Below are 25,504 nucleotides of genomic sequence, written 5' to 3' on the forward strand. Positions count from 1 at the left end.
AGAGATTCCACCTGGAGGAGGTTTGAAAGCTGGACCAGGACGGAGAACAGAACGATGTTCTAACAGTTTAGAACTCCTGTCTGCCTGTTCCACACTCACGCTACACATCTGACAGTTTAGAATCAAAACTTGTCTCATCACTTCTGAGTCGGAACCCTCGTTTAGAACCAGAACTCCCCAGGTAAGGTTCTGGTTCCGGGTGTGTGTGTGGATGTGCACTGGGTCAGAAGGTGTGTGTGTGGATGTGGTGTGGATGTGCACTGGGTCAGAAGGTGTGTGTAGATGTGGTTTGGATGTGCACCGGGTCAGAAGGTGTGTGTGGATGTGGTGTGGATGTGCACCGGGTCAGAAGGTATGTGTGGATGTGGTGTGGATGTGCACCGGGTCAGAAGGTGTGTGTGTGGATGTGGTGTGGATGTGCACCGGATCAGAAGGTATGGGTGGATGTGGTGTGGATGTGCACCGGGTCAGAAGGTGTGTGTGGATGTGGTGTGGATGTGCACCGGGTCAGAAGGTGTGTGTGGATGTGGTGTGGATGTGCACCGGGTCAGAAGGCGTGTGTGGATGTGGTGTGGATGTGCACCGGGTCAGAAGGCGTGTGTGGATGTGGTGTGGATGTGCACCGGGTCAGATGGTGTGTGTGGATGTGCACCGGGTCAGAAGGTGTGTGTGGATGTGGTGTGGATGTGCACCGGGTCAGAAGGTGTGTGTGGATGTGGATGTGCACCGGGTCAGAAGGTGTGTGTGTGGATGTGGTGTGGATGTGCACCGGGTCAGAAGGTGTGTCTGTTGATGCGGTCCTGCTCCAGCTGGGCCTTGGCCTTCTTCTTCAGCAGCAGGATGTGTTCTGCAAACTCCCTCAGGGCCCCCCGGCCCCCCCCGCTGTGGCACGAGTACTTGGCAGCGTTCAGCGCCCCTGTGGGGGCGTGGAGAGGTACTGCACTCAGACCAGCCAGGGTCAGGCAGGTCACATCCTGCTCATCATTACCTGGGGAGAGAAGAGAGAAAATAGTGAGATTCAAACTTTGATTGTAAGTGGTTTGATTCTGACAGTTTGACTCAGATCACAGAGAGGCTGTTATCTCTCAAACCCTCAAAAACTGAAACATCAGATTCAACCACATCTCCTCAAAGCAAGTACCACTGTACCAAAAACAACAGTAACTAATTATTGAGAAAATGTCTGAATTCCTGTCCTTCTGCATGTGAGGTCAGTGCTGTGCAGGGCTGCATGTGAGGTCAGTGCTGTGCAGGGCTGCATGTGAGGTCAGTGCTGTGCAGGGCTGCATGTGAGGTCAGTGCTGTGCAGGGCTGCATGTGAGGTCAGTGCTGTGCAGGGCTGCATGTGAGGTCCGTGCTGTGCAGGGCTGCATGTGAGGTCCGTGCTGTGCAGGGCTGCTCACCCAGGTAAGCCACCTCGTTCCAGCCCAGGCCCCTCTTGGCCATCATGGCCCTGACGTCGGCCTGCACGTCTGCGCCCAGCTGCCTGACCGGACAGCCTGTCCTCTGGGTCAGACGCTCACACAGAGCGCTGGACAGGGGCTCCTCCATGGAGCTCAACAGCACCACCTGCAGGACGGAGGGGGAACAGCAGCTTACTACCACTAGAGGAGGAGAGGGGGATGATAGAGGAGGTGGAGGAGGTTTTCCAATCATTGATTTCAACAGAGAGATTGGTCTCCAAAGAGACCTCCAAAAATTGCCAATGCCGACTATATTTCAAGTCGTCACGGCGGGGTATTGGGTAAAGTTTTCAACTAGCAATAATCACGCCTCGGATAAACCTCATAGGCTACGATACTGCCACTGCGCAAAGATAACAAGACTGGCTGCCAGCCACGTGACCTCACCACACCAAACCCCAGACCCAGACACGGTTTACAACCAAACTCTTCCATTACAGCTCTAAGACAGAGCTAGGATAGAAGATATTAGTTACAATGTGTGCATTCAGTTATTTAGCAGTTGTGAGTTTTGTTAAGCTTTCAAATGTATGTACGAAAGTAAATCTGTATTGCAATGCATGATGGGACAAGCAGCAAGTCTTTGACATGTAAATACTGGCATTTACTCAGCCCCTCCCCCCTGTGTGTTACCTCCACGCCCTCCTCCTGCAGCATGCGTATCCCCCTGGTGTCTCTGGTGCTGAAGGACAGCATCTCCTCCCCCGAGGCAGACAGCAGCACCTGGCCGTCTGTCAGACCCCCACACACCACACACAGCAGCAGCCGCACCACCTCGGGCTGGGCCCGGCCGAAGTAGCCGAACCTGGACACACACATTACACACACACACACACATTATACACACACACACACAACCAGGTGAGGAAATATGACGAGTAAGTGCTTAGAATGTGATAGTTGGGGGATACATGATGTCACTTCCTGTTTCTCTTCCTCACCGGAGTACCCTCTGCTCTGCCACGGGCCAGTCTATGTCCACGTCGATGTCCACGCTGAACTCTGGTAGCATCTCATAGTAGGCCATCTTACCCCCCTGGGAGGAGGGGGAGGAGAGCAGGCGGGGGAGGAGACAGGGAAGGAAAGTGAAACATGGTGCTCTTACTACCCTAAAACCTTGCTGTGTGAGGTATCTGGTTGCTTAGCTACCTTTAACAGTCCTACTGGTTGCTAGTTACCTTCAACAAAGATACAAGATAAAATACAATACATTGTAGTTGTATAGTGTATTGTATTTTATCTTTGCTAGTACTTTCTCCTGTGTTAACTGACGTAAAGGCGAGCTGCTGTAACAAAGAGTTTCCCTTTGGGGATCAATAAAGCATTTCTGATTCTGATTCTGAAAAGCCCCTGCTGGTTGACTAGCTAACTGTAACAGCCCTTGGAGGTTGCCTAGCTACCTGTAACAGCCCCTGTTGGATGAGTTCTCTGGTGGCGAAGTAGAAGGAGCCGTTCTCACACAGCTCCCCGTCCCAGTCCTGCCTGCGCGGCCTGCAGGCCGGGTCCAGGTTCAGGGGCCGGGTGGACACGCCCGCTGGGGAGGGGGAGGAGGGGGTCAGTACACTGTTTTCCAGGTTCATATGTAACTCTAACCTGACTACACTTCAAAACATGCAATTATTCTCAACAGCAGATAGCAGAAATGACATCAGAACACTAGTTACTACAAACAATTTCCAATCATTGATTTCAACAGAGAGATTGGTCTCCAAAGAGACCTCCAAAAATTGCCAATGCCGACTATATTTCAAGTCGTCACGGCGGGGTATTGGGTAAAGTTTTCAACTAGCAATAATCACGCCTCGGATAAACCTCATAGGCTACGATACTGCCACTGCGCAAAGATAACAAGACTGGCTGCCAGCCACGTGACCTCACCACACCAAACCCCAGACCCAGACACGGTTTACAACCAAACTCTTCCATTACAGCTCTAAGACAGAGCCAGGATAGAAGATATTAGTTACAATGTGTGCATTCAGTTATTTAGCAGTTGTGAGTTTTGTTAAGCTTTCAAATGTATGTACCAAAGTAAGTAAATCTGTATTGCAATGCATGATGGGAGAAGCAGCATGTCTTTGACATGTAAATACTGGCATTTACTCAGCCCCTCCCCTCTCCTCCCCCCTCCAGATTCACAAGTCCTCACAAGGTTTCTGCTATGTACGTCTCTTTCAATGAAAGCATCTGCTAAAGGAATACAAAGTTACATGCAAGTCCATAAGGTAAGTACAACATGCTACAGACTGATGAGAGACCAGCAGGTAACGCTGCGTTCACACTGCAGCGTTTTTTAACGCTCTGCATCGCTCGCCTTCCCACAGTACACCACACTCGGGGGCGTGTTAGACAAGTTAATACAGAGTTGTAGTTCTCTAAGGTCACTGTTGTAGTCATGGCCAAGCGTGCAGATTTGGGTTCATGTACTCATAATATCGATCAAAATACCACTTTTACACAACATTTATGTAAGTGCAAGATTTTACTAGTGCAAGATTACAGTAGAATACATGTTATGCCACCGGTCACTCAACCAGTCGTTTGTAGGCTGGGCTAGCGAGCTAGCAGTGGCACAGAACAGTCACGTTATGTGACGAGACTGAAGCCTGGTTTCATTGAAAATGAATTGGAAGCCGACGCCGCGCGCCGCCCGCTCCGCTGCAGTGTGAACGCACTGTTAGTACAGCATGCTACAGACTGGAGAGACCAGCAGGTAAGTACAGCATGCTACAGACTGAAGTACAGCACGCTACAGACTGATGAGAGACCAGCAGGTAAGTACAGCATGCTACAGACTGACGAGAGACCAGCAGGTAAGTACAGCATGCTACAGACTGGAGAGACCAGCAGGTAAGTAAAGCATGCTACAGACTGATGAGAGACCAGCAGGTAAGTACAGCGTGCTACAGACTGGAGAGACCAGCAGGTAAGTAAAGCATGCTACAGACTGATGAGAGACCAGCAGGTAAGTACAGCATGCTACAGACTGATGAGAGACCAGCAGGAGGATCAGATCAGCCTGAACACACCTCCCTTCTTCCCCTCCTGCCATCTGAACTGGTGTCTCCGCACCACAGAGAACACAGACTGGAAGTCCTGCAACGTGATGAGCTGCAGCGCCTCCTGCAGGTGGGAGGGGTGCAGGCAGGGAGACGTGGCCTGGATGTTGCAGATCACATCCATCTCTGGGGAGGAGAAAGAACACAGGTAAACACGCGTGCACACGCACAGGGAAACGTTGGCTTGTGACACACACACACACACACGGCCTGCTTGCTCAGTAGTCAGCATAGGTAAGGTAAGGAAAGGAAATCTTTATCATCCCCCGGGGTACAACATTTTTAACAATATCTTCTAACCTGTTCCTGTGTCTTGTTGTGTGTGCATAGTGTGTGTTGTAGACAGCCTGCATCCTGGTAGGGTGTGTGTCTAGCTGGGCGAGGCTCTGGATGGAGAAGAGGGTGTGACTGTTAGAATCTAGAATCCTGTCTGTCTGCCTGTGTCTGTCTGCCTGTGTCTGTCTGCCTGTGTCTGTCTGCCTGTGTCTGTCTGCCTGTGTCTGTCTGTCTGCCTGTGTCTGTCTGTCTGTGTCTGCCTGTCTGCCTGTCTGGATCTAAGTTAGCACTGAAAGCTGAGTCTCACACACACACACAAGCAAGTCACTTTGGATCAAAGTGCAGCATGAATACATGATGTACATAGTAGCATTACCAGGGTCAGGGTTACAGTACCAGGGTTATATAACCAGGGTCAGGGTGACAGTACCAGGGTTATATAACCAGGGTCAGGGTGACAGTACCAGGGTTATATAACCAGGGTCAGATTCAGATTACCGGGGTTGAGGCGGCTGAACTCCTGGATGGTGTCCAGGGAGCTGGAGGAGTCTTGGGACACCTCGGGGCTCCGGCGGTGCACCTGCGCCCCCCACGCCCGCGCCACCTTCTCTATCTCATCATGGTCTGTCGACACCCACACACTGCAGGGAGCAAGAGGATGAGGGAGAGGAGAAGGGGGGTTTGACGATTAATTAGAGCAATATTTAATATATTAGGAGAAGTGTGCAAGTTTCTTATACTATTGGGAGAAGGGGGGGGGGGGGGTCTGACTGATACTGCAAACACATATACGGCAAGCCCAAAAGACCAAGAAGAAAAGGGCACCATCTGCTGGCCAATATATAACATTACCTTATAGGAAGATTTGTAATAAGTTAATTGTACAACAATTGGTCACATCATGCTCACAACAACATGACATGGACGACACGTGTACCACGTAGCCGGTCTTCCAGCCTTCAATCACAGCTAGGCTAACGCTAGGCTAGCCTCTAAGATGCATTACACACAGCTAGCGTAGATAGAGCTGCTGACTAGTTAGCTAGCTGCTAGCTTGATACAAGGGTCTTTCCTGTCTGCATTCATATTGTTTCATGATCAAATGCCGAGACGCCACAACAAAACAGACAGCTACACAATCCATAATAATATTGAGTAATCATCAGCATGTTATGCAGTCATATCGTCATAAACGTTATGCTGGAGGAACTGGGTTGTCATATTAAATATGTAAACACGTCTGCAATGCTAACCTGTCAAACATGTTGGAGTCCACCGCAGCTCTCAGCACCCAGCCCACTAGCGGGACCCCGGCCAGCATTTTGATATTCTTAAGGGGAATTCCTTTACTACCTCCTCTTGCCAATACCAACGCCGCAATGTGTCTCTTTTTACCGGTTCCATCCTTGAATTTCTTTGACCCGGACACTTCGCCGTCTCGCACGTCCTCCACGTCAGATAAATTGCGTTTCCTTTCGGTCATTCTCGCTCACAAGTCAGTGATGGCCGAGGGGGCGCTAGTTTGTAGCACTTGGAGTATTGAAGGAATGTAGAGGTACTAGTCTCGAATAATTAGCTAACTAGATGGCAAGCAGATTCTGCTAGTTCCAGCACATCGCTTTAGAGATCCCTGCCCAGTCTGCACACTACTAAACTGCTTTTTTACAAGTAGTCTACGTCGTGATATATTACATTAGCAAGACAGCAAGGCAGCCCGCTGACGAGGTTACGGATGTCAGACTGGGTGTTACACGTTTACCGTAACGGCTAGAAACAATGCGTAGATGAATACCGTTGACATCATAAAATCGAATGATGTATGGATAAAGTTTAACATTATGCTTATCTTAATTGACAAGCAACAGCGTATAATAAAAATAAAACAATGTGAGCTACATGTTGTGTAATAAGAGGCACAAACGTGAACTACAAAATAGGGTAAAGTAACCTACTTACGGTAAAAATGGCCATCGCTTCTTCGATTGGTTAGTGAGATCAATGTTTAACTGAAGAACAGATATTACTTTATAAAGGTCACACAAACAAGCAACATAGGACAACAAACGTGCGATTAATTTTTTATTAGGTATGCTAATACTAAAGTTACTACGCAATACAGACAAAAAGGGTAAGTGCCGTTTAATAAGAACAGAAGATATATGACACAATACAATAACATCTAACAATCAACAGTAGGCTTACACCAAAGATGCATTTATACTGATTCTGATCCTATGCTTTCATTTCCATTCTGATACTATCCTTTCATTTTTAGTAAATTTGATTACCAGTTCGAAACATAATACATCGATTCGGCTCAATGTTACCAAATCTACTCATCTTATTATTTTGAACAAGAAGATCAGTCTCCTTAGAGACCGTCAAAAATTGCCAATGCCGACTATATTTCAAGTCGTCACGGCGGGGTATTGGGTAAAGTTTTCAACTAGCAATAATCGCGCCTCGGATAAACCTCATAGGCTACGATACTGCCACTGCGCAAAGCTGATTTAACATTTTGAAACCCGGAGGACCAGACTTAGAGACGTACTGGACAAAGAGACGGTTTAAAACATAAAACTGTTCAGTTACAGACCTGAGTCGCCATAAGTGTATCTGTCAACGGTTATAATGTTAGTTTACTTATATGATACACAACAGTGTGTTTTAATTCAACTTTAGTATAATATTATCTACGTTATCGGTTTTGCAATGCATGCTGGGACGTGAACATGCCCTCTATAGAGTAACGTTGGCCGCACTGATCTACATGTGGAAGGATGGACGAATCTACGGAGATCCCCTCCAGTGTTTACATCCCCGCGGATAGGAGATTAGTTCAGATGGCAACGCGGAACAATAAACAGTGTTCAACAATGTTGACTTTCAACAATGAAAGTCCGCTAGCTAAACTGCAGTATATTGAATACATCTTGTGCTGCACTCTCTAGAAATACATTAATATCTCACAAATAATATCGGCAGCACGAACATGAGTTATTGCAGATAGAAGCTAAACGCATTCGCACGGGCCAAGCGCCTCAAGTCTCCATGCTTCATTTAATTTGTTTTCCCCGTCTGCTACAAACTGTAACGACGCCGAGTCTCGCAGTTATCTGGGGCTGCCGGAGATGAACATAGATTGTAGGGAGTTAAGCTCCTGTGGTAGGAGGGTAAATCTGGATCCTGGAGAAAGTTAGGGACGGGATTAGAAGACTGGGATTCTTCTTGCCATTTGGCGTCCCAAACTTGAACTTTAATTTGAGCCGGTGACCAGTGTGGGTTCCAGTGCCAGCGAGCCGTGTTTGAGTAGCCTACTGTGACTAGCTGGTCCTGGGTGGACGTTCCTTACTGCAATCTAAGTCGTGGTTGTCCTGGTGTGGCTGGTTGTAACTGTAGCCCTCCTCACCAGGGAGGGGAAATCCTAAACCATGAAATATATAGTGTATATATTTGATTTAATAATGATTGCACTTGTAATACACACAATTGCGTTTGTGATTATACGAATATTAGTGTTCACCGCTAAATCAGGATATAACCCACATTCAATACCCCCCCCCCCCCCCCCCCCCCGACAAGTAGCCTAGCAGAGTGCCTCTACACTTGGTAAATCGACAGGGGAGTTCAAATCACACACTCTTCATGTCTGCCACTAGATGGCGACATTGACCGTTTTTCTTGATGATTTTAAGAAACTTCTGAAAGATGTTTGATGGAACAAATACTAGTTGACACAACTGACAATGTAATAATCGTTACAAAGCCAACACAGATCAATTCAACTAAATAAATAAATTTGAACGTATTATGAATATTAATGTCACTAGCTACCAAGGCCTGCTTTGAACGGACTAACTGCATGTAGTTTATCGGCGGGTCAGAGCCTCGTAGGTCTGTCCAGCAGTACAGCCAACTACACCGATATTCTGCCAACATAGTATCTCAACTTCAATTTACAAAATCGACTCTTGTTCACTTACCTCAAAATATTTCCTTATTTTGTGCAATTTTCGGCAGTAATGTAAGTCTACCCCGCTTATACTAAGCGCACGAGCCACACATTTTCATCTGGCTAGCAAGCCAACATGAAACCCCGTCTCAACATTAAATATTCAGCAGGTAGCCTGCATTAAGGCGCACTGGTTCATTTCTTGTAGACTATAATTCATTTGACTCATACATTTGGGTAACTTACTACTTCACATTCACGCACATTTGAAGCAGTTTAACAAAAGCCTGATTTGGTCAAACGAAGAGAAGATATCCTACCGCAGGTGAGGTAGCGTCTGTTAGCAGTTAGCCTGTAGCCTCGTCCAGTAGGTGAGAGGTAGAGCGGTTCAAGTGGAACATGAAAATAGTCACGACCAAGCACGGAACAATTGTTCAATAAGTTTAATTTATTGTGTAAGCTTACAGTTTAAGAAAAAATAACAAAACTCAAAAGCCTAGCTCTAATAAAAAGAAAGAAAGTAGTAAACAAGGACATCGGAGCGGGTAGAAAAATCAGTATTTGAGGCACTTGAAACTATATATTTTCATGTTGGAATGCAACATATTTTTCGGTCAGTGAGACATTAAACAGAATGAAATCAAACATTTGTCTTGAGTTTGTTGATGTGTATAGAATTCAGACGCTTCAAAGCAATGCATGAAACGCGAAACTTGCTACCTATAGTACCATCGATCTCCAGCTACAATACCATCTTTTCAGACTCCAGTACAGCATTGTTCAGACGAGACAGGGTGAAAAGCACAAAGATTATTCTACATAAATTTGGATTAGTGTTTCACAAATTGTGTGGTTACATGTTAAGGTACTAAACTACTAGACCAGGAGCGGTGAGAACAGAACCTGCATCCGCCAGGCCAGAGAGGTGCATGCTGGGAACTCCCAAGCACCCAAACAGGAAGAGAAGCCGGTGCTGGTGTCATGTGACCGCCACACTCTGCATGCCCTCAAACTGCACCTTTGGTACAGCGAGGGCAGAGTTATTCCTCCTCATGGCCCCACCCCCTCCGGCCGAGGCCCCGCCCTTCCTGATGGAGTTGTTGCGCCTCATGGAGTTGCGTTTGCGTAGCGAGTTCTGGTGCGACAGCTCGCTCTTCTGCAGCGTCTGGATGAGGATGGACGGCTTGTCGTCCAGCTCGCGGGCACTGCAGCGCGGCGTCGCCACCTTCACCGTGTTCCCGAACTTGGAGTAGTCCACCGAGTACACGCCGTCCTCCTCCGTCACTATGGGAACGAAGCGGTGGCCCCACTGGATCTCCTCGGTAACGTAGGAGGTGCGCGCCTGCGTGGTGATGCCCGTGGTCTCCACCACGCCCTCCAGGATCACGATCACCTCCAGGTCACTGCACTGCAGCTCCATGGCCGACAGGTCGTACAGGGGACTGGGGGGAGGGAGGGAGGGGGGGAGTGTGTACATTAAATCTTCATCTCTCTCCTTTCCCTCTCTTCTCTCACCTGTCTCTGTGTCTGTCATGTACCTCTCCTCTCACCTGTCTCTGTGTCTGTCATGTACCTCTCCTCTCACCTGTCTCTGTGTCTGTCATGTACCTCTCCTCTCACCTGTCTCTGTGTCTGTCATGTACCTGTCCTCTCACCTGTCTCTGTGTCTGTCATGTACCTCTCCTCTCACCTGTCTCTGTGTCTGTCATGTACCTCTCCTCTCACCTGTCTCTGTACACATCCTGTGTCTGGCCTCAGTACCCCTCTCCCCTCACCTGTTCTTGTCGATCACGTGACAGATGATGAGTGGCGCCAGCAGGAAGACGCTGTTGCAGGCCACGTCTCCCTCCGTCTGCACGTCGATCTGGTGGATGGGGATGATCTCCCCCTCCGGCGTGGTGGTCCTCCTCACCACCTGCAGCCGCACCGCAGCCCCGATGATCATGCTCTTCCTCAGGTCTCCGATGCGGATCATGAAGCACAGCCGGTTGTTCCTCACGGCGATGACGGCGTGCCGGCTGAAGATGAGCGTCTCGGCACGGCGGTGGGACTGGGCGGTCTTCATGAAGATGCAGCCCAGCATGATGGCGTTGATGATGAGGCCTGCGATGTTCTGCAGGATGAGCACCGCAATGGCGTCCGGGCAGTGCTCTGTGATCATGCGGCCGCCGAAGCCGATGGTGACCTGGACCTCGATAGAGAAGAGGAAGGCGGAGGTGAAGGACCTGGGAGGGAGGAGGAGAGGAGGGGGGTGGTGGGGGGATAGATGAGGGTGGGATGGAAGGGGGATAGAGGGGGGGTGGAAGGGGGATAGAGGAGGGGGGGATGGATGGATGGAGGGGGGTGGTGGGGGGATAGGGCGATGGATGGATGGAGGGGGGGTGGAGCAGGGAAGACAGGATGGGAGAGGTTGCCGAGGTTTACGGAGGTGTAGTTTAGGGGGGAAGATGGGGGTGAGGGTCGGGTGGAGGAGGGATTGGGGAGGTGTAGTTTAGGGGGGAAGATGGGGGTGAGGGTCGGGGTGGAGGAGGGATTGGGGAGGTGTAGTTTAGGGGGGAAGATAGGGGTGAGGGTCGGGGTGGAGGAGGGATTGGGGAGGTGTAGTTTAGGGGGGAAGACGGGGGTGAGGGTCGGGGTGGAGGAGGGATTGAGGATAGACGGGGGAAGTTCATGTTGAAGTCGTTTAGAAGGGGTGGGAGAGGAAGATGGAATCCATTGATTGCGGAGAGAAAGTGGGATGGGGCAGAAAAGGAAGAAGAGGGGAGAGGGAGGAGGACAGGAGAGGGAGGAGGAGAGGGGAGGGAGGAGGACAGGAGAGGGAGGAGGAGAGGAGAGGGAGGAGGACAGGAGAGGGAGAGCCTAGGTCAGATGAAACAGTAATGGTCTCCACATCACCGCCTCTGTGCTTGCCCTCTGGTGAGACAACAGTCTAGTATCACATCTACATTACTGTCCTAATCATGGACCAGTACACTGCAGCATAGCTACATCTACATTACTGCCATAATCATGGACCAGTACACTGCAGCATAGCTACATCTACATTACTGCCATAATCATGGACCAGTACACTGCAGCATAGCTACAATGGCAACTTCTGTCTGGAGCACAAGGCTGATTCAACCAAGGATGTGCGTTCAGACAGTGTGTCATTTTACGTTAACTTTTCACCTGGGATAAAGTACTTGGAAGTTAACAATCATCTACAGTAACGATCCGTTTCCTTTGTTAGTTAGTTCATCGTCACTTACTTCACGTTTGTGACGCACTGTTCCACGCTGGCTTTGCTGTCCAGGTCTCCGTGCGCGAAGGCCACGAGCCACCAGACCATGGCGAACAGAAGCCAGCTGCACAGGAACGTCATGGTGAAGATCACGAGCGTGAAGCGCCATTTCAGGTCCACGAGAGTGGTGAACACGTCCTGCAGAAAGCGACCTTGCTCGCGGATGTTCTTGTGCGCCAAGTTGCAGGAGCCGCTCTTGGCGATGAAGCGGGCTTTGTTGACCCGGTCTCTGAACACGGGTTTGCGGTGAATCCGCGATGCGAGGCCCGGCACGCCGAACTCCTCCGGGATTATACTCTTTCTCGCCAACATCTTCTGTACATCTCAGCGCATTTGCGATGGAAGTTGAAAGTTGTCCCAAGTCTCTGAGTCGTGCGTAATTCTGTCACCTTCGCTGGACCATGACTTTTTAAGGAAGACCTTCAAATGTTTGACGTTTCACCTGGAAAATATTTGCTGTTTGAACGTTTTCTGGGAACGTCTGCGTGTGCCTTCGGACTCCTCAAATGTCACTTCCAATAAATTGTTCTGAGGGAAAACCGGACAGGGAATGTTTCTGCTCGAGCAGGGCGCATCCCAACTTCTGTTGACGTAGGCGAACTGTCCGGGGCGGGTGCCGCTCCTCGGTTCAACGAACTTTAAAGTGCTGCATTTATTCCTTTTAACGTATTTTTGTTTTTGCGTTAGTTTGTTGGCTATTGTAAGTGAAATACTAACAACATCCGATGGTCATGTGTTCTATAATTGGATCACTCTACCCAGCATCTGTTCACAAATGAAAATTTGGAAAATACGTATAAAATAACACCAATGTACTCTACTGAACTGACAGAGTTTGAATAAGTTAATTTAGGGTCTTAGTATCCGTTACAAACCGTTTGCCTTGTTAATATCTAGTTATGAACTATATTGCGGCCATTATACGGTTATACGGTATAACCAGAAGATGTCGCTATTAAGCAATTAAAAGTTCCATAAAGACCGGGGCTCCTTCAGATGATTATGGGATGCACAATCAGCGATAGAGACGCTTTTCACTCAAAGCCTTTTTTATTAACATTTCAAGTGTATAAAAGGTAGGCACGCTATAATGTTTTGATATTCGAGTTGACAGTTGATTGAAAATACCGAGGATAGTTATGATATAAAGTAAACACTTAAGACAGACACTTATCTATGATAACCTTAATCATTAAACAAAATGTGCATTCTCAGGAGGAAAAAAGTAATTGACAGTTTGCATAGTTAAAGGGCTAGGGTTTGTAGAGAGTGTGTAATATTGTGATTGAAATAACAGTCACTTATAGCAGTAACTCAAGCCAGAACACCTTGAACAGTAGCAGTCAGGTTTAAAGGTTTCATCCAAACAACTAAAGGGTTAACTCAGGGGGAAAGATCTGATCTGGGATCAGACTAACTCAGTTTCCTTGTTCTGCCTTAACCTTGACACCCCCCCCCCCCCCTTCACCTCTGTCTCTCTTAGGGGGAGGACACAAGCATAGCAGAGGTGTTAAGGGTAACACTGGTTTGGCAGGACAGTGTAGATTGGTTTCAGCAGGACAGTGACAAGACACTGGGCCTGGGGTGTGTGAGTGTGACTCGTAGTACATGGCCTGTATTAACCCTCAGCTGTGTGTTCACAAGAAGTGGTTAGAAGATGAAGGAACAGAGAGAGAGAGAGACAGAGAGACAGTCAGAGAGAGAGACACAGAGAGAGACAGAGAGAGAGACAGAGAGAGAGAGAGACAGAGAGAGAGACAGAGAGAGAGAGAGAGAGAGACAGAGAGACAGTCAGAGAGAGAGACACAGAGAGAGACAGAGAGAGAGACAGAGAGAGAGACAGAGAGAGAGAGAGACCGAGAGAGAGAGAGAGAGAGAGAGACCATCACTCAAACAATGAGAAATCAGTTTCAGGAAAAAATACAAAATCAATACGGCACAGTAGAATTACAGCCAAAAACAACCATTCTGCCTTACAGTACAGCACTTGGCATCCAGGCAGTACAAAGTGGATATATGAAACAGCATTGATACGTAGAGCCACACCAGTCCTGCACACACACAGACCAGAGTATAGCCCAGAGAACGCCTCCCTCCACCAATAAGGGCTCATCTGAGATCAGCTCAACGCACGTTTCCTGATAACTGTTAGGGCTGGGGACCAATCAGATCTTAGTGACAGGTTCTGACCTATGGCTGAGGGGCTTGGCTGGCTGAGGGGGAGGAGGGTGGAGTCTTCCCTAATCAATAACAGTACTGATCACTCATTGGGTGAAGTCATCAGTGAGGGTCTGTACGGACTGTGTGATTGGCTGTCTCAGTCCTGGTGTTGACAACAGAACATTACAGAACCCAGCAGAACCTTACAGAACCCAGCAGAACCATACAGGACCCGGCAGAAGCTTACAGGACCCAGTAGAACACAGAACCACACACTCCTGCACATTTCAACAGCTCAGATCGCAGGTTAGATATAGAAGAATATGTTTACATATATAGCTAGATTAGATGTCATTTAAAAACAAATAGAGTAAAGACTTATGCATATAAAACTACCACAGCCCTTAAAGTACCTCAAAATGTCGACCAATCAACCAATCAATCAGTCTATTGATCAATCCCACAAACAGCAGATCTCCGCTGGGAGGCTGAAGACGTGAGCCGGATCTCTGGACGGACAGGTGATCCATAAACTGACTGATTGTCGTCTGGATGAGCAGTCGTATTGATGTGTTGGGCGGAGCCTCCATGCGAGGGGGAGGAGCCTCCATGCAGTGGGCGTGGCCTCCATGTGGGGGCGGGTCTACATGTCGGCGCGGACGAAAGAGGCGAACATGCCGTCCTCCTGCTCCAGCAGTTCCTCCGGCCGGCCGGACTCCAGAATGTTCCCTCGCTTCATCACAATCACCAGGTCTGCCGTCAGGATGGTGTGCACCCGGTGCTGGGGGAGACCACACACACACACACCATGGTTACCACAGGAAAGATGATCAAGCACACCGTGGTTCCCATGGTTACAACAGGAGAAAGGACCACACACAGCATGGTTACCACAGGAGAGACGATTACACACACCATGGTTCCCATGGTTACCACAGGAGAAATAACCATAGACACACACACACCATGGTTGATACCAATCATACCTGATCTTGGCCTGATAGAATGGAACACCTGTTACTTCATGCGTTCAGACCCCACCCTCCCCCCCACCACCACCACACTAGACAGCTGCATGCAGGCGGTACCAACCGGTGCATGGTCGCCATGGCAACCTGGGAGGCGGGGCCGGGACTACTTGTTGGTCCTCACTAACTCACTGAAGAGGCTGTCCTGCTGAGCTAGCAGCTGATTGGCAGAGTCACACTCCACTAAGATCCCATTGGAGAACACCAGAACCTGCTCCGCCTCCACAATGGAGGACACCAGGTGCTGGGGTGACAGAGCCGAAAGGAGGGAGGGAGGGAGAGGGGATGACAGGGAGGGAGGAGAGAGGAGACAGGGAAGGAGAGAGGGAGGGAGGGTGACAGGGAGGGAGGGAGGATGACAGGGAGGGAGGGTGACAGGGAAGGAGGGAGGGTGACAGGGAAGGAGGGAGGGAAAGGAATAGGTTGGAGAGAAACAGAGGAAAAAGAATGAAAGAAAGACAAGGACAAGGAAGTGAAACGAGAAAGAAGTCAGGGAGGTAATAAGGTTCAGAGAAACTAAATGCAACAAGAAGAGTCCTGAGCAGAACTCCAGTAGACTTCAGGAGAGAGAGAAGACAGAGAAAGAGAGAGGGGAGGACAGGCGAGAGACAGAAAGACAACAGTGAGAGGAGAGACTGGAGACAGGAGAGAGACTGGAGTGAGGGAAGGGGACGTAGGAAGTCTGGAGAATCAGAAAGCCAAACCACTGTGCTGCCCTGTCCTCTCTCTAGTGACTGATGTAGAGAGAGAGAGAGAGAGAGAGAGAGAGAGAGAGAGACCACACTCCTCTACAGAGTGTCTCTCCATCCACCAGTCTGCAAACCTAGACGGCGTGTGATGCCAGACTTACTGCGATGGTGACCACTGTCCGGTCAGCGAACGCCGTCATGACGACCTTCTGCAGGATATTCTCCTGAGGGGGAGAGAGCAGAGAGAGCAGAGAGAGAGAGAGCAGAGAGAGAGAGCAGAGAGAGAGAGAGCAGAGAGAGAGAGCAGAGAGAGAGCAGAGAGAGAGAGCAGAGAGAGCAGAGAGAGAGAGCAGAGAGAGAGAGCAGAACTTGAAATAATAGGTGACGAGTAACTGCTGGTCCCATGATTGATGATGTCATCGTCTCAGCCTAGGCTAGCGACAGGAAGTGAGCTCACGGTTGCCATGTCGATGGAGGCGGTGGCCTCATCCATGATGAGGATGCTGCTCTTCCTGACGAAGGCTCGGGCCAGACAGAACAGCTGCCTCTGACCCACACTGAAGTTCTCCCCTCCCTCCGTCACCACCGCGTCTACACACACACATTCATATTAGTATATATTACACACACACACACACACACACACACACACACACACACACACACACACACACACACACACACACACACACACCCCCACACACACACACACACACACACACACCCACACACACACACACACACACACACACACACACACACACACACACACACACACACACCGTACCCAGGCCCCCAGGCAGGGCTTTCACCATGTTCTTCAGCTGGGCGATCTCCAGAGCCTCCCACAGGCGGTCGTCTGTACAGGTGCGCTCAGGGTCCAGGTTGAACCTGCGGACAGGAGAGAGAACCTGGGTCAGGACCAGAGACTGGACAGTCAGTCTGGGTCAGGACCAGAGACTGGACAGTCAGTCTGGGTCAGGACCAGAGACTGGACAGTCAGTCTTGGTCAGGACCAGAGACTGGACAGTCAGTCTGGGTGAGGACCAGAGGACAGTCTCACAGCTGTGAGGACATCTCTCACATCTCTCACATCTCTGGTCACTGAGTCTCACAGGACAGATCCCTCTTTCATCTAATGTGCTCCAACTGAAGAGTCACAAGAGAGAGAGGGAGCAAGATGTAGAGATGGAGGGGGGGAGGGAGACAGAGAGAGAGAGAGAGAGAGAGAGAGAGAGAGGGGGGATGACCATAAGAGGTAATGTCAGAGTATTTGGCTGGTCTCCTTCCTCCTGACTCCCTCAGAGCACAGGGAACCCTCGACCCTCTGACCCCTCCCCCTCTGTCTCTCTTTTCTCTCTCTCTCACACACACATACACACTGACATCTCTCTCTCTCTTTCTCTCTCTTTCTCTCTTCCTCTGTCTCCGTCTATCTCACACACACACACACACACACACACAACTCTCGGTCTCTCTCTAGATAAACCTAGGTTAGCACTAGTGCTGCCATAGATAGAGTCCTAAGTTAGCATTAGCACTGCCAACTGTGGACTAAGTTAGCATTTGTGTTGCCATTCATAAACATCGCCTAGCTTAGCACAAGCACTGCTATAGACAAACACTGGACCATGTTAGCACCAACGCTGCCATAGATAAACAATGGCATAAGTTAGCAATAGCGCTGCCAACACGGGCCTATGTTGGCACTAGCACTGCCATAGATAAACAGTGGCCCCCCTTAACTGCCCCTCTTTTGGTTACAGTTATTGTAAGAATCAATCGTCTGAGACCTCTGTCCCTTCATGTAAACATCGCCCGGGCAACTAACTGGCTGGTGGAGCATCTGTCTTCTTCATGGAAATACAAGCTCTGTCTAAACAAACAGGACAAGCTCTCTCTCTCTCATAACAAACACAGAAGCAGTTATCTGAGCCAGTCCTAACACACTGACAACTAGGAGATCTACTCTAGTGCACTCCACTGTACTCTACTGATGTTATGGGATGTGTTTAGCTCAGAAGAGGAGCCTCTGCCTGCGGATCAAGAGTTAACAGGTCCCCCTAAATGAATCCATTATCATCATTATTACATTATTCCTACTGTGTAGCTCAGATTAGTAGAGTAGTGAGTGAGTGTGTGTGTGTGTGGGTATGAGTGTGTGTGTGTGTGTGTGTGTGTGTATGAGTGTGTATGAGTGTATGCACATACCATGATGGGGTCAGTACTGGGGCCCTCTACTCTCTCCTGTGCTCATGCAGCAGAGCAGCAGAGAGTGGGGGGATAATGTTGTTGTTGTTGCAAATGAAGGGAGGTGTGCTTGATGCAAGGTTAGTAACAGGCCTCCAGGGAAGGCGGTATCTCTGACAGGAGGAAGTCTCTGTTTATTGTTCTTGTCCTTATCTGTTTGTATTACTAAACACAGGAAACTCCTCTGTGTGTGTGTGTGTGTGTGTGTGCGTGTGTGTGTGTGTGCATGTACCGTATAGACCCACTGAACAGCACTGGGTCCTGCAGGATGATGGACAGACGAGACCTGAGAGTCTGGAGAGGGAGACTACAGATGTCGATGTCATCAATGATGATCTTCCCTGGGGGAGGTGGGGAGGGGGGGATGGGGGGGAGGTGGGGATGGGGGGGAGGAAAAGTTAAGTAAAGTTCAGAAAGAAACGGCATCCTTGAAAAATACTTTACTGTGACTCTGAAGTCTTTAAGGAGGAACTTAGCACAAGAGCGAGCATACACACACACGCACACACACACACACACAGTCAGACCATGGAGAGACATCAACACACACACACAGGCAGACCATGAAGAGACATCGCTGTTCTACATTTCTGGCTGGTGTCACACAGACACACTCACAAGACACGTGTCCTGCTGAATAAAGTGTGTTTTGGTTTGAGCTGTTTGAGCTGTTTGAGCCGTTTGAGCTGTGGTGTTTGAGAGGGACAAGTGCTTGTTGTGTTTGGCTGACCTGGGGAGGGAGCTAGGACCTGGGGAGGGAGGGAGCTAGGACCTGGGGAGGGAGGGAGCTAGGACCTGGGGAGGGAGGGAGCTAGGACCTGGGGAGGGAGGGAGCTAGGAGAGAGACATACCTTCAAACATATCCACCATGTTGAAGAAGGCCAGAGACAGGGAGGACTTCCCACTTCCTGTTCGCCCACATATCCCAACCTGGAGAGGGGAGGAGAGAGGAGGGGAGGAGAGGGGAGGAGAGAGGAGGGGAGAGGAGGAGAGAGGAGGGGAGAGAGGAGGGGAGGAGAGAGTAGGGGAGGAGAGATGAGGGGAGGAGAGAGGAGGGGAGGAGGGGAGAGGAGGGGAGGAGGAGGGAAAAGGAGAGAGGAGGAGGAGGGGAGGAGAAAGGAGGGGAGGAGGAGAGGAGGGGAGAGGAGAGAGGAGGGGAGAGGAGGAGAGAGGAGGGGAGAGGAGGGGAGGAGAGAGGAGGGGAGGAGAGAGGAGGGGAGAGGAGGGGAGGAGAGGAGAGAGGAGGGGAGGAGAGAGGAGGGGAGGAGGGGATAGGAGGGGAGGACGAGGGAAAAGGAGAGAGGAGGAGGAGGGGAGGAGAAAGGAGGGGAGGAGGAGAGGAGGGGAGAGGAGAGAGGAGGGGAGGAGAGAGGAGAGAAGAGGAGGGGAGGAGGAGGGGAGGGGAGAGGAGAGAAGAGGAGGGGAGGAGGAGGGGAGGAGAGAGGAAGAAGAGGAGGGAAGGAGAGAGGAGAGAAGAGGATGGAAGGAGGAGGAGAGGAGGGGAGGAGAGAGGAAGAAGAGGAGGGGAGGAGGAGGGGAGGGGAGGAGGGGAGGAGGAGGGGAATGGAGGGGAGGAAGGAGGGAGAGAGGTATGGAGGGAGAGAGAGAATATATTAAGTGAGTGATTTTTAATCTTTCATAAACATTGTGATCTCAGTGGAGTACTCTACCAGTAGGCAGGTTGTCCTGCTCTCCTCCCCTCCCCTCACCCCATCCTCCCTCCCTCCCCTCAGTCCTCACCCCATCCTCCCTCCCTCCCCTCCCCTCCCCTCACCCCATCCTCCCTCCCCTCAGTCCTCACCCCATCCTCCCTCCCCTCAGTCCTCCCCTCACCCCCCAGAAAAAGACAAACCCAGGGGGATGTTTGAGGCTGTTCTCTTGATGAAGAGAGATTAACAGAAAGGGAGGGGAGAGAAAGAGAGGGTGGAATAGAGAGGGATAAAGAGAGAAGTATAGAGATGATAGAAAGAGAGAGGGATATATATATATATAGAGAGAGGGATATATATAGAGAGAGAGGGATATAGAGAGAAGGATAGTGAGGGATAGAAAGGGTGTTATGAGACACATGCATAACAGAACAACCTACATAGGACATCAGATCCATACACACATGACAACACACCTCTTAACACAGACAGGAGGAGGGGGGGGTGACAGGACCGTGTGAAGCTAACATGTGTGTGAGGAGAGTGTGTGTGTGAGGAGAGTGTGTGTGTGAGGAGAGTGTGTGTGTGTGAGGAGAGTGTGTGTGTGAGGAGAGTGTGTGTATGAGGAGAGTGTGTGTGTGAGGAGAGTGTGTGTGTGTGTGTGTGTGTGTGTGAGGAGAGTGTGTGTGTGAGGAGAGTGTGTGTGTGAGGAGAGTGTGTGTGTGTGAGGAGAGTGTGTGTGTGAGGAGAGTGTGTGTGGATAAAAGTGAATAAAATGATAAAAATATAAGACGTGTCGTAGGCTGCTTTCTAGACTAGAGTGTCTACTAGGAGGCGTTCTGGAACGTTCTGGAACTGGTAACACACAGAGGGAGGTAGCCCCGCCTACAGCCTCCACCCCCGGCCCCCACCCCGCCCCCACCCCCCGCAGGGAGGTGTGAGCTACCTTCTGTCCTGGGTTGATGTACGCGTTGACGTGTTTGAGGACAGGCTTCAGCTGGGGGTCGTAACGAACACACAGGTTCTGGATCTTGATCTCCCCCTGGCTGGGCCAGTCCTCAGGGACCTGGGACACACCTGGGAGAGAGAGGGAGAGAGAGAGACACAGAGAGAGACACAGAGAGAGACAGAGAGAGAGACACAGAGAGAGACAGAGAGACACAGAGAGAGAGAGAGAGACAGAGAGAGACAGAGAGAGACACAGAGAGAGACAGAGAGAGATGGATAGACTTGTGAATAAAGAAAACAAGAAAATTATTTCCCCAGCACCAGGACCAGGGACTGACCCCAATACCAAGACTCTGGTCCTGACCACTGCTGGAGATGCTAAGGCTCATGGGAGATGAGTCAGTATTTCAGAGGAAAAACTCCATTACCCATGGATCCCTCGTAGTCCTCAGACGGCGTTGTCAGGAAACTGTTCACCTTCTTCACTGCTGCCATCTGCACCTCCAGATCTGCCAGGTTCCTCACCACCCAGTTCAGATAGTTAGTCACCTGGTTGGAGAGGAGTGGAGGGAGGGAGGGAGGGGGTGAGGGAGGGAGGGAGGGAGTAAGTAAGTAAGATGAAGTGAAGAGATGAAAGTAAGAATGTGCTTGCTAACAAAAGACAGACAGGCGGTGTCTCCCTAACACACACTCCCCCTCTTAGAAGACTCCAGAGTGTTTATGTGTGTCCCTTGTCATGTTTAAGAGGGACACACACAGTGATGCTGTTGCCGTGACAGCTGCCTTGTTAAACACTCTGCTTCTCCCAGGCCATACAAGGCTCCCTGAGATCCCCCTGACACACACACACACACACACCTCCCTGAGATCCCCCTGACACACACACACACCTCCCTGAGACACACACACACACACCTCCCTGAGATCCCCCCTGACACACACACACACAGAGAGGGATGGTGAGCTGATGGTGTAGTGCTGATGGTGTAGTGGTGTGCTGATGGTGTAGTGGTGATGGTGTAGTGGTGAGCTGATGGTGTAGTGGTGTGCTGATGGTGTAGTGGTGATGGTGTAGTGGTGATGGTGTAGTGGTGTGCTGATGGTGTAGTGGTGATGGTGTAGTGGTGAGCTGATGGTGTAGTGGTGTGCTGATGGTGTAGTGGTGATGGTGTAGTGGTGTGCTGATGGTGTAGTGGTGTGCTGATGGTGTAGTGGTGATGGTGTAGTGGTGAGCTGATGGTGTAGTGGTGTGCTGATGGTGTAGTGGTGATGGTGTAGTGGTGATGGTGTAGTGGTGAGCTGATTGTGTAGTGGTGTGCTGATGGTGTAGTGGTGATGGTGTAGTGGTGATGGTGTAGTGGTGAGCTGATGGTGTAGTGGTGTGCTGATGGTGTAGTGGTGAGCTGATGGTGTAGTGGTGAGCTGATGGTGTAGTGGTGAGCTGATGGTGTAGTGGTGAGCTGACCGTCAGGGCGTAGGTGAGGCCCAGCCCCACCAGGCCTCCAGAGGGAATGCTGTAGTCAGAGCTCCAGATGGAGGCGATGGCTGCTGTCAGCACGATCACTGCCCCCAGGTAGTCCTGGAGGGGGACAGGAGAGGGAGGGGGGTAGGGAGAGGAGGATGGAAGTCAAATTAATGTTTTCCTGAAATAAAAACAGTTAGACAAACAGTTGTAGTGCGGTGTGGAGGCGTCAGGTGAGGCGTCAGGTGGGAGGGGTCAGATGAGGCGTCAGGTGAGGCGTCAGGTGAGAGGGGTAAGGTGAGGCGTCAGGTGTGAGGCGTCAGGTGTGAGGCGTCAGGTGAGGCGTCAGGTGAGGCGTCAGGTGAGGCGTCAGGTGAGGCGTCAGGTGTGAGGCGTCAGGTGAGGCGTCAGGTGAGGCGTCAGGTGAGGCGTCAGGTGAGGCGTCAGGTGTGAGGCGTCAGGTGAGGCGTCAGGTGAGGCGTCAGGTGAGGCGTCAGGTGAGGCGTCAGGTGTGAGGCGTCAGGTGAGGCGTCAGGTGAGGCGTCAGGTGAGGCGTCAGGTGAGGCGTCAGGTGAGGCGTCAGGTGTGAGGCGTCAGGTGAGGCGTCAGGTGAGGCGTAAGGGGGACTCACAGTGCGGACCTCCAACCAGCGGTTGGCAGCAGAGAGGAACAGGTAGGCTGTGTTGTTGGTGTCTGTCAGCTCCAGCATCCTCTGCTTGAACCGAGCCTCGTGTCTGGAGACACAGGCAGGCAGGCAGGGTGGGAGACAGGTAGGGAGAGAGACAGGCAGGGAGAGAAACAGGCAGGGAGAGAGACAGGCAGGGAGAGAGACAGGCAGGGAGACAGGCAGGGAGGGAGACAGACAGGGAGACAGGCAGGGAGACAGGCAGGGAGGGAGACAGACAGACAGACAGACAGGGAGGGAGACAGACATTGAGTTAGGATGACCAGAAAGAGGACAGGCTGAAGAGGAGGACGGGATGAGGACAGGATGAGGCCTTGAGAGCTGTATAATGAGGACAGGATGAGGACAGGATGAGGCCTTGAGAGCTGTATAAGGAGGACAGGATGAGGACAGGATGAGGCCTTGAGAGCTGTATAAGGAGGACAGGATGAGGACAGGATGAGGCCTTGAGAGCTGTATAATGAGGACAGGATGAGGACAGGATGAGGACAGGATGAGGACAGGATGAGGCCTTGAGAGCTGTATAATGTTGGATTATCCTGCAGCTGGGAACTAGAGGGGAACGTTCTTCTAACTGTTTATATGAGCTAGTCCTTCAGAGAGAGACACCCTCTGTGGAGAGGGGGATGCAGAGCTGGAGAAGTGTAAGGAGGGGAGCAGAAGGGGGAGGGATGAGGGGAGAAGCTGGGGTATTTAATATGGGAGAAAGTCTATGTATATTTATATGATTAAACTCATAACTGGCAAGTGTCATCATGTGAATGTTAAGTGTGTATCTGTCTGTCTTAGACCCAGTTTACACTTACGGTTAGGGGTACAGTGTGTGTGTGTGTGTGTGCCATGTGTGTGTGTGCCATGTGTGTGCTATGTGTACGTGCCAGCGTGTGTGTGTGTGCCATGTGTGTGTGTGTGTGTATGTGTGTGTTTTCCAGCATGTGTGTGTGTGTGGGTGTGTGCCAGCGTGTGCGTGTGTGTGCCAGCGTGTGCGTCTGTGTGCCAGCGTGTGCGTGTGTGTGTGTGCCAGCGTGTGTGTGTGTGCCATGTGTGTGTGTGTGTGTGTGTGTGTGCCAGCGTGTGCCAGCGTGTGTGTGTGTGTGTGCCAGCGTGTGTGCGTGTGTGCCAGCGTGTGTGTGTGTGTGCCAGCGTGTGTGCGTGTGTGTGTGTGTGCCAGCGTGTGTGTGTGTGTGCCAGCGTGTGTGTGTGTGTGTGTGTGTGAGACCTGAAGGCCCGGATGGTGGTCAGCCCCTCGGCGGTCTCTGAGAAGTGGCAGAGCAGAGGCAGCTGGGTGGAGTCATCCAGATCCTGGAGGTCCCTGGGGGGGGGGGGGTAGAAATAGGGTGTAACTGATGTAAACTGTGTTATCTTACCTTGGAACACTGGCAACATGTTACACACACACACACACAGGCCCTTACTTGGAGGCGACTCGGAAGTACTTCTGGATGAAGTAGAAGGTGACGGCCAGGGGCACGAGGGCGACCAGGGAGACCGGGGTCACGAAGGCGATGACCCCGATGGCCGACAGACACAGCAGGGAGGAGCGTGTCAGAGACTCTAGGGTGGGGGGGATGTGCTGTGGGAGGAACAGAGAGGGGAGGAAGGTCTAGGTTAAGTACAGGACTGGATCTAGTACAGAGACTAGGTCCTGGTCTAGTACAGGGACTAGGTCCTGGTCTAGTACAGGGACTAGGTCCTGGTCTAGTACAGGGACTAGGTCCTGTTCTAGTACAGGGACTAGGGAGTCTCACCTGGTCGATGATGTTGGTGTCGGCTGAGAACCTGTTGAGGATCTGTCCCAGAGGAGTGATGTCAAAGAACCTGAGAACACAGCAACAGCAAGACGCTCAACCTGAGTGGACATGCGTGTGTGTGTGTGTGTGTCTGGGCTGTGTGTGTGTGTCTGGGCTGTGTGTGTGTGTGTCTGGGCTGTGTGTGTACCTGATGGGGGCGTGGATGATCTTGTTGAGCAGGTTGTGGTGCAGGTTGGTGGCAGCAGACAGACCAAGGAACTCCACAGACAGAGAGGTGACGAGGCAGAGCAGGATGCCTGCGCCACACAGGATGATGAACACGGGCATGTAGTACTGGTCCAGCTGCACACACACACACACACACAGATTGATGAACACGGGCATGTAGTACTGGTCCAGCTGCACACACACACACAACAACTACAGTGTCTAATATCACTGACTTTCATTGTGTTAACCTGACCCCTGACCTTTAACCTTGGGCTCACCTTCTCTTCCTCGGTAGCGAAGGACAAGGTGAGATTCCCGGTGAGGTTCCCAGGGCCGGAGTCTCTGACCGCACGGCTGCTGTTGGTCTTGTCAGCGGAGGTCCAGGCCGCCAGCCAGTAGTCGATGGCGACCATGACGGAGTGCTTGAGCAGTTTGGAGAACACCATGAGGAAGACCATGAAGAAGCCTCCGGACGACAGGTAGCGCCAGCACACCCCCCATGGGATCTTAGAGCGCCTGTTAGTGGTGGTGGACATGCTGTCATCATCCTCCTCCTCCTCTTCCTCCTCTGAAGAGAGGCAGAGAGAGAGGGGAGAGAGGGGAGGGAGGGAGGAGTCGAAGAGGAGGAGGAGGGTGTAC

At 50.9% G+C, this 25,504-nt stretch overlaps 3 protein-coding genes and 3 non-coding genes across 6 annotated transcripts in view; all 6 read right to left on the reverse strand.

Moving 5' to 3' along the window:
* Positions 1-462: 462 nt before the first annotated feature.
* On the reverse strand, positions 463-6,524 carry cmasa (cytidine monophosphate N-acetylneuraminic acid synthetase a). Its single transcript, XM_067254895.1, has 8 exons — positions 6,052-6,524; positions 5,297-5,439; positions 4,493-4,648; positions 2,864-2,997; positions 2,405-2,499; positions 2,097-2,268; positions 1,404-1,569; positions 463-988 (listed from the first exon to the last, which is right to left on the reverse strand). The coding sequence occupies exons 1-8, from the start codon at positions 6,279-6,281 to the stop codon at positions 774-776; spliced, it is 1,311 nt and encodes a 436-aa protein (XP_067110996.1). The 5' UTR covers positions 6,282-6,524; the 3' UTR covers positions 463-773.
* Positions 1,678-1,818, reverse strand: LOC136960563 (U4 spliceosomal RNA). Its single transcript, XR_010878859.1, has one exon. It is a non-coding gene; the product is annotated as a U4 spliceosomal RNA (small nuclear RNA).
* LOC136960564 (U4 spliceosomal RNA) lies at positions 3,169-3,309 on the reverse strand. The gene has a single exon (XR_010878860.1). It is a non-coding gene; the product is annotated as a U4 spliceosomal RNA (small nuclear RNA).
* Positions 6,525-7,164: 640 nt separating the features above from the next.
* On the reverse strand, positions 7,165-7,305 carry LOC136960562 (U4 spliceosomal RNA). Its single transcript, XR_010878858.1, has one exon. It is a non-coding gene; the product is annotated as a U4 spliceosomal RNA (small nuclear RNA).
* A 1,906-nt stretch (positions 7,306-9,211) lies between these two features.
* kcnj8 (potassium inwardly rectifying channel subfamily J member 8) lies at positions 9,212-12,531 on the reverse strand. Its single transcript, XM_067254897.1, has 3 exons — positions 12,002-12,531; positions 10,526-10,975; positions 9,212-10,192 (listed from the first exon to the last, which is right to left on the reverse strand). The coding sequence occupies exons 1-3, from the start codon at positions 12,343-12,345 to the stop codon at positions 9,730-9,732; spliced, it is 1,257 nt and encodes a 418-aa protein (XP_067110998.1). The 5' UTR covers positions 12,346-12,531; the 3' UTR covers positions 9,212-9,729.
* Positions 12,532-13,076: 545 nt separating this feature from the next.
* The window catches only part of abcc9 (ATP-binding cassette, sub-family C (CFTR/MRP), member 9), a 29,439-nt gene continuing 17,011 nt past the window's right edge, over positions 13,077-25,504 (reverse strand). Inside the window, 15 exon segments of the mRNA XM_067254887.1 lie at positions 13,077-14,974; positions 16,072-16,134; positions 16,368-16,501; positions 16,698-16,801; positions 18,393-18,501; positions 19,012-19,090; positions 20,756-20,886; positions 21,186-21,306; positions 22,223-22,336; positions 22,851-22,953; positions 24,124-24,216; positions 24,320-24,477; positions 24,653-24,722; positions 24,843-24,997; positions 25,144-25,433. Coding sequence (XP_067110988.1) covers positions 14,837-14,974; positions 16,072-16,134; positions 16,368-16,501; positions 16,698-16,801; positions 18,393-18,501; positions 19,012-19,090; positions 20,756-20,886; positions 21,186-21,306; positions 22,223-22,336; positions 22,851-22,953; positions 24,124-24,216; positions 24,320-24,477; positions 24,653-24,722; positions 24,843-24,997; positions 25,144-25,433 — 1,862 coding nt within the window. The 3' untranslated portion in view covers positions 13,077-14,836.

Source organism: Osmerus mordax, chromosome 17 (genome assembly GCF_038355195.1).
Source record: "Osmerus mordax isolate fOsmMor3 chromosome 17, fOsmMor3.pri, whole genome shotgun sequence".
Taxonomy (NCBI): Eukaryota; Metazoa; Chordata; class Actinopteri; order Osmeriformes; family Osmeridae; genus Osmerus; species Osmerus mordax.

What these genes read in the sequence shown, in the direction of transcription:
- kcnj8 (XM_067254897.1), bottom strand. Translation starts at nt 12,345, where the DNA reads ATGTTGGCGAGAAAGAGTATAATCCCGGAGGAGTTCGGCGTGCCGGGC. An exon ending in CAGTGCGTCACAAACGTGAA is followed by an intron (nt 10,976 to 12,001) that starts GTAAGTGACGAT and finishes CCTCCCTCCCAG; the next exon opens with GTCCTTCACCTCCGCCTTCC. An exon ending in CACGTGATCGACAAGAACAG is followed by an intron (nt 10,193 to 10,525) that starts GTGAGGGGAGAG and finishes CCCTCCCCCCAG; the next exon opens with TCCCCTGTACGACCTGTCGG.
- cmasa (XM_067254895.1), bottom strand. Translation starts at nt 6,281, where the DNA reads ATGACCGAAAGGAAACGCAATTTATCTGACGTGGAGGACGTGCGAGAC. An exon ending in GACTCCAACATGTTTGACAG is followed by an intron (nt 5,440 to 6,051) that starts GTTAGCATTGCA and finishes TGCTCCCTGCAG; the next exon opens with TGTGTGGGTGTCGACAGACC. An exon ending in GCAGGAGGGGAAGAAGGGAG is followed by an intron (nt 2,998 to 4,492) that starts GTGTGTTCAGGC and finishes CCCCCTCCCCAG; the next exon opens with CGGGCGTGTCCACCCGGCCC.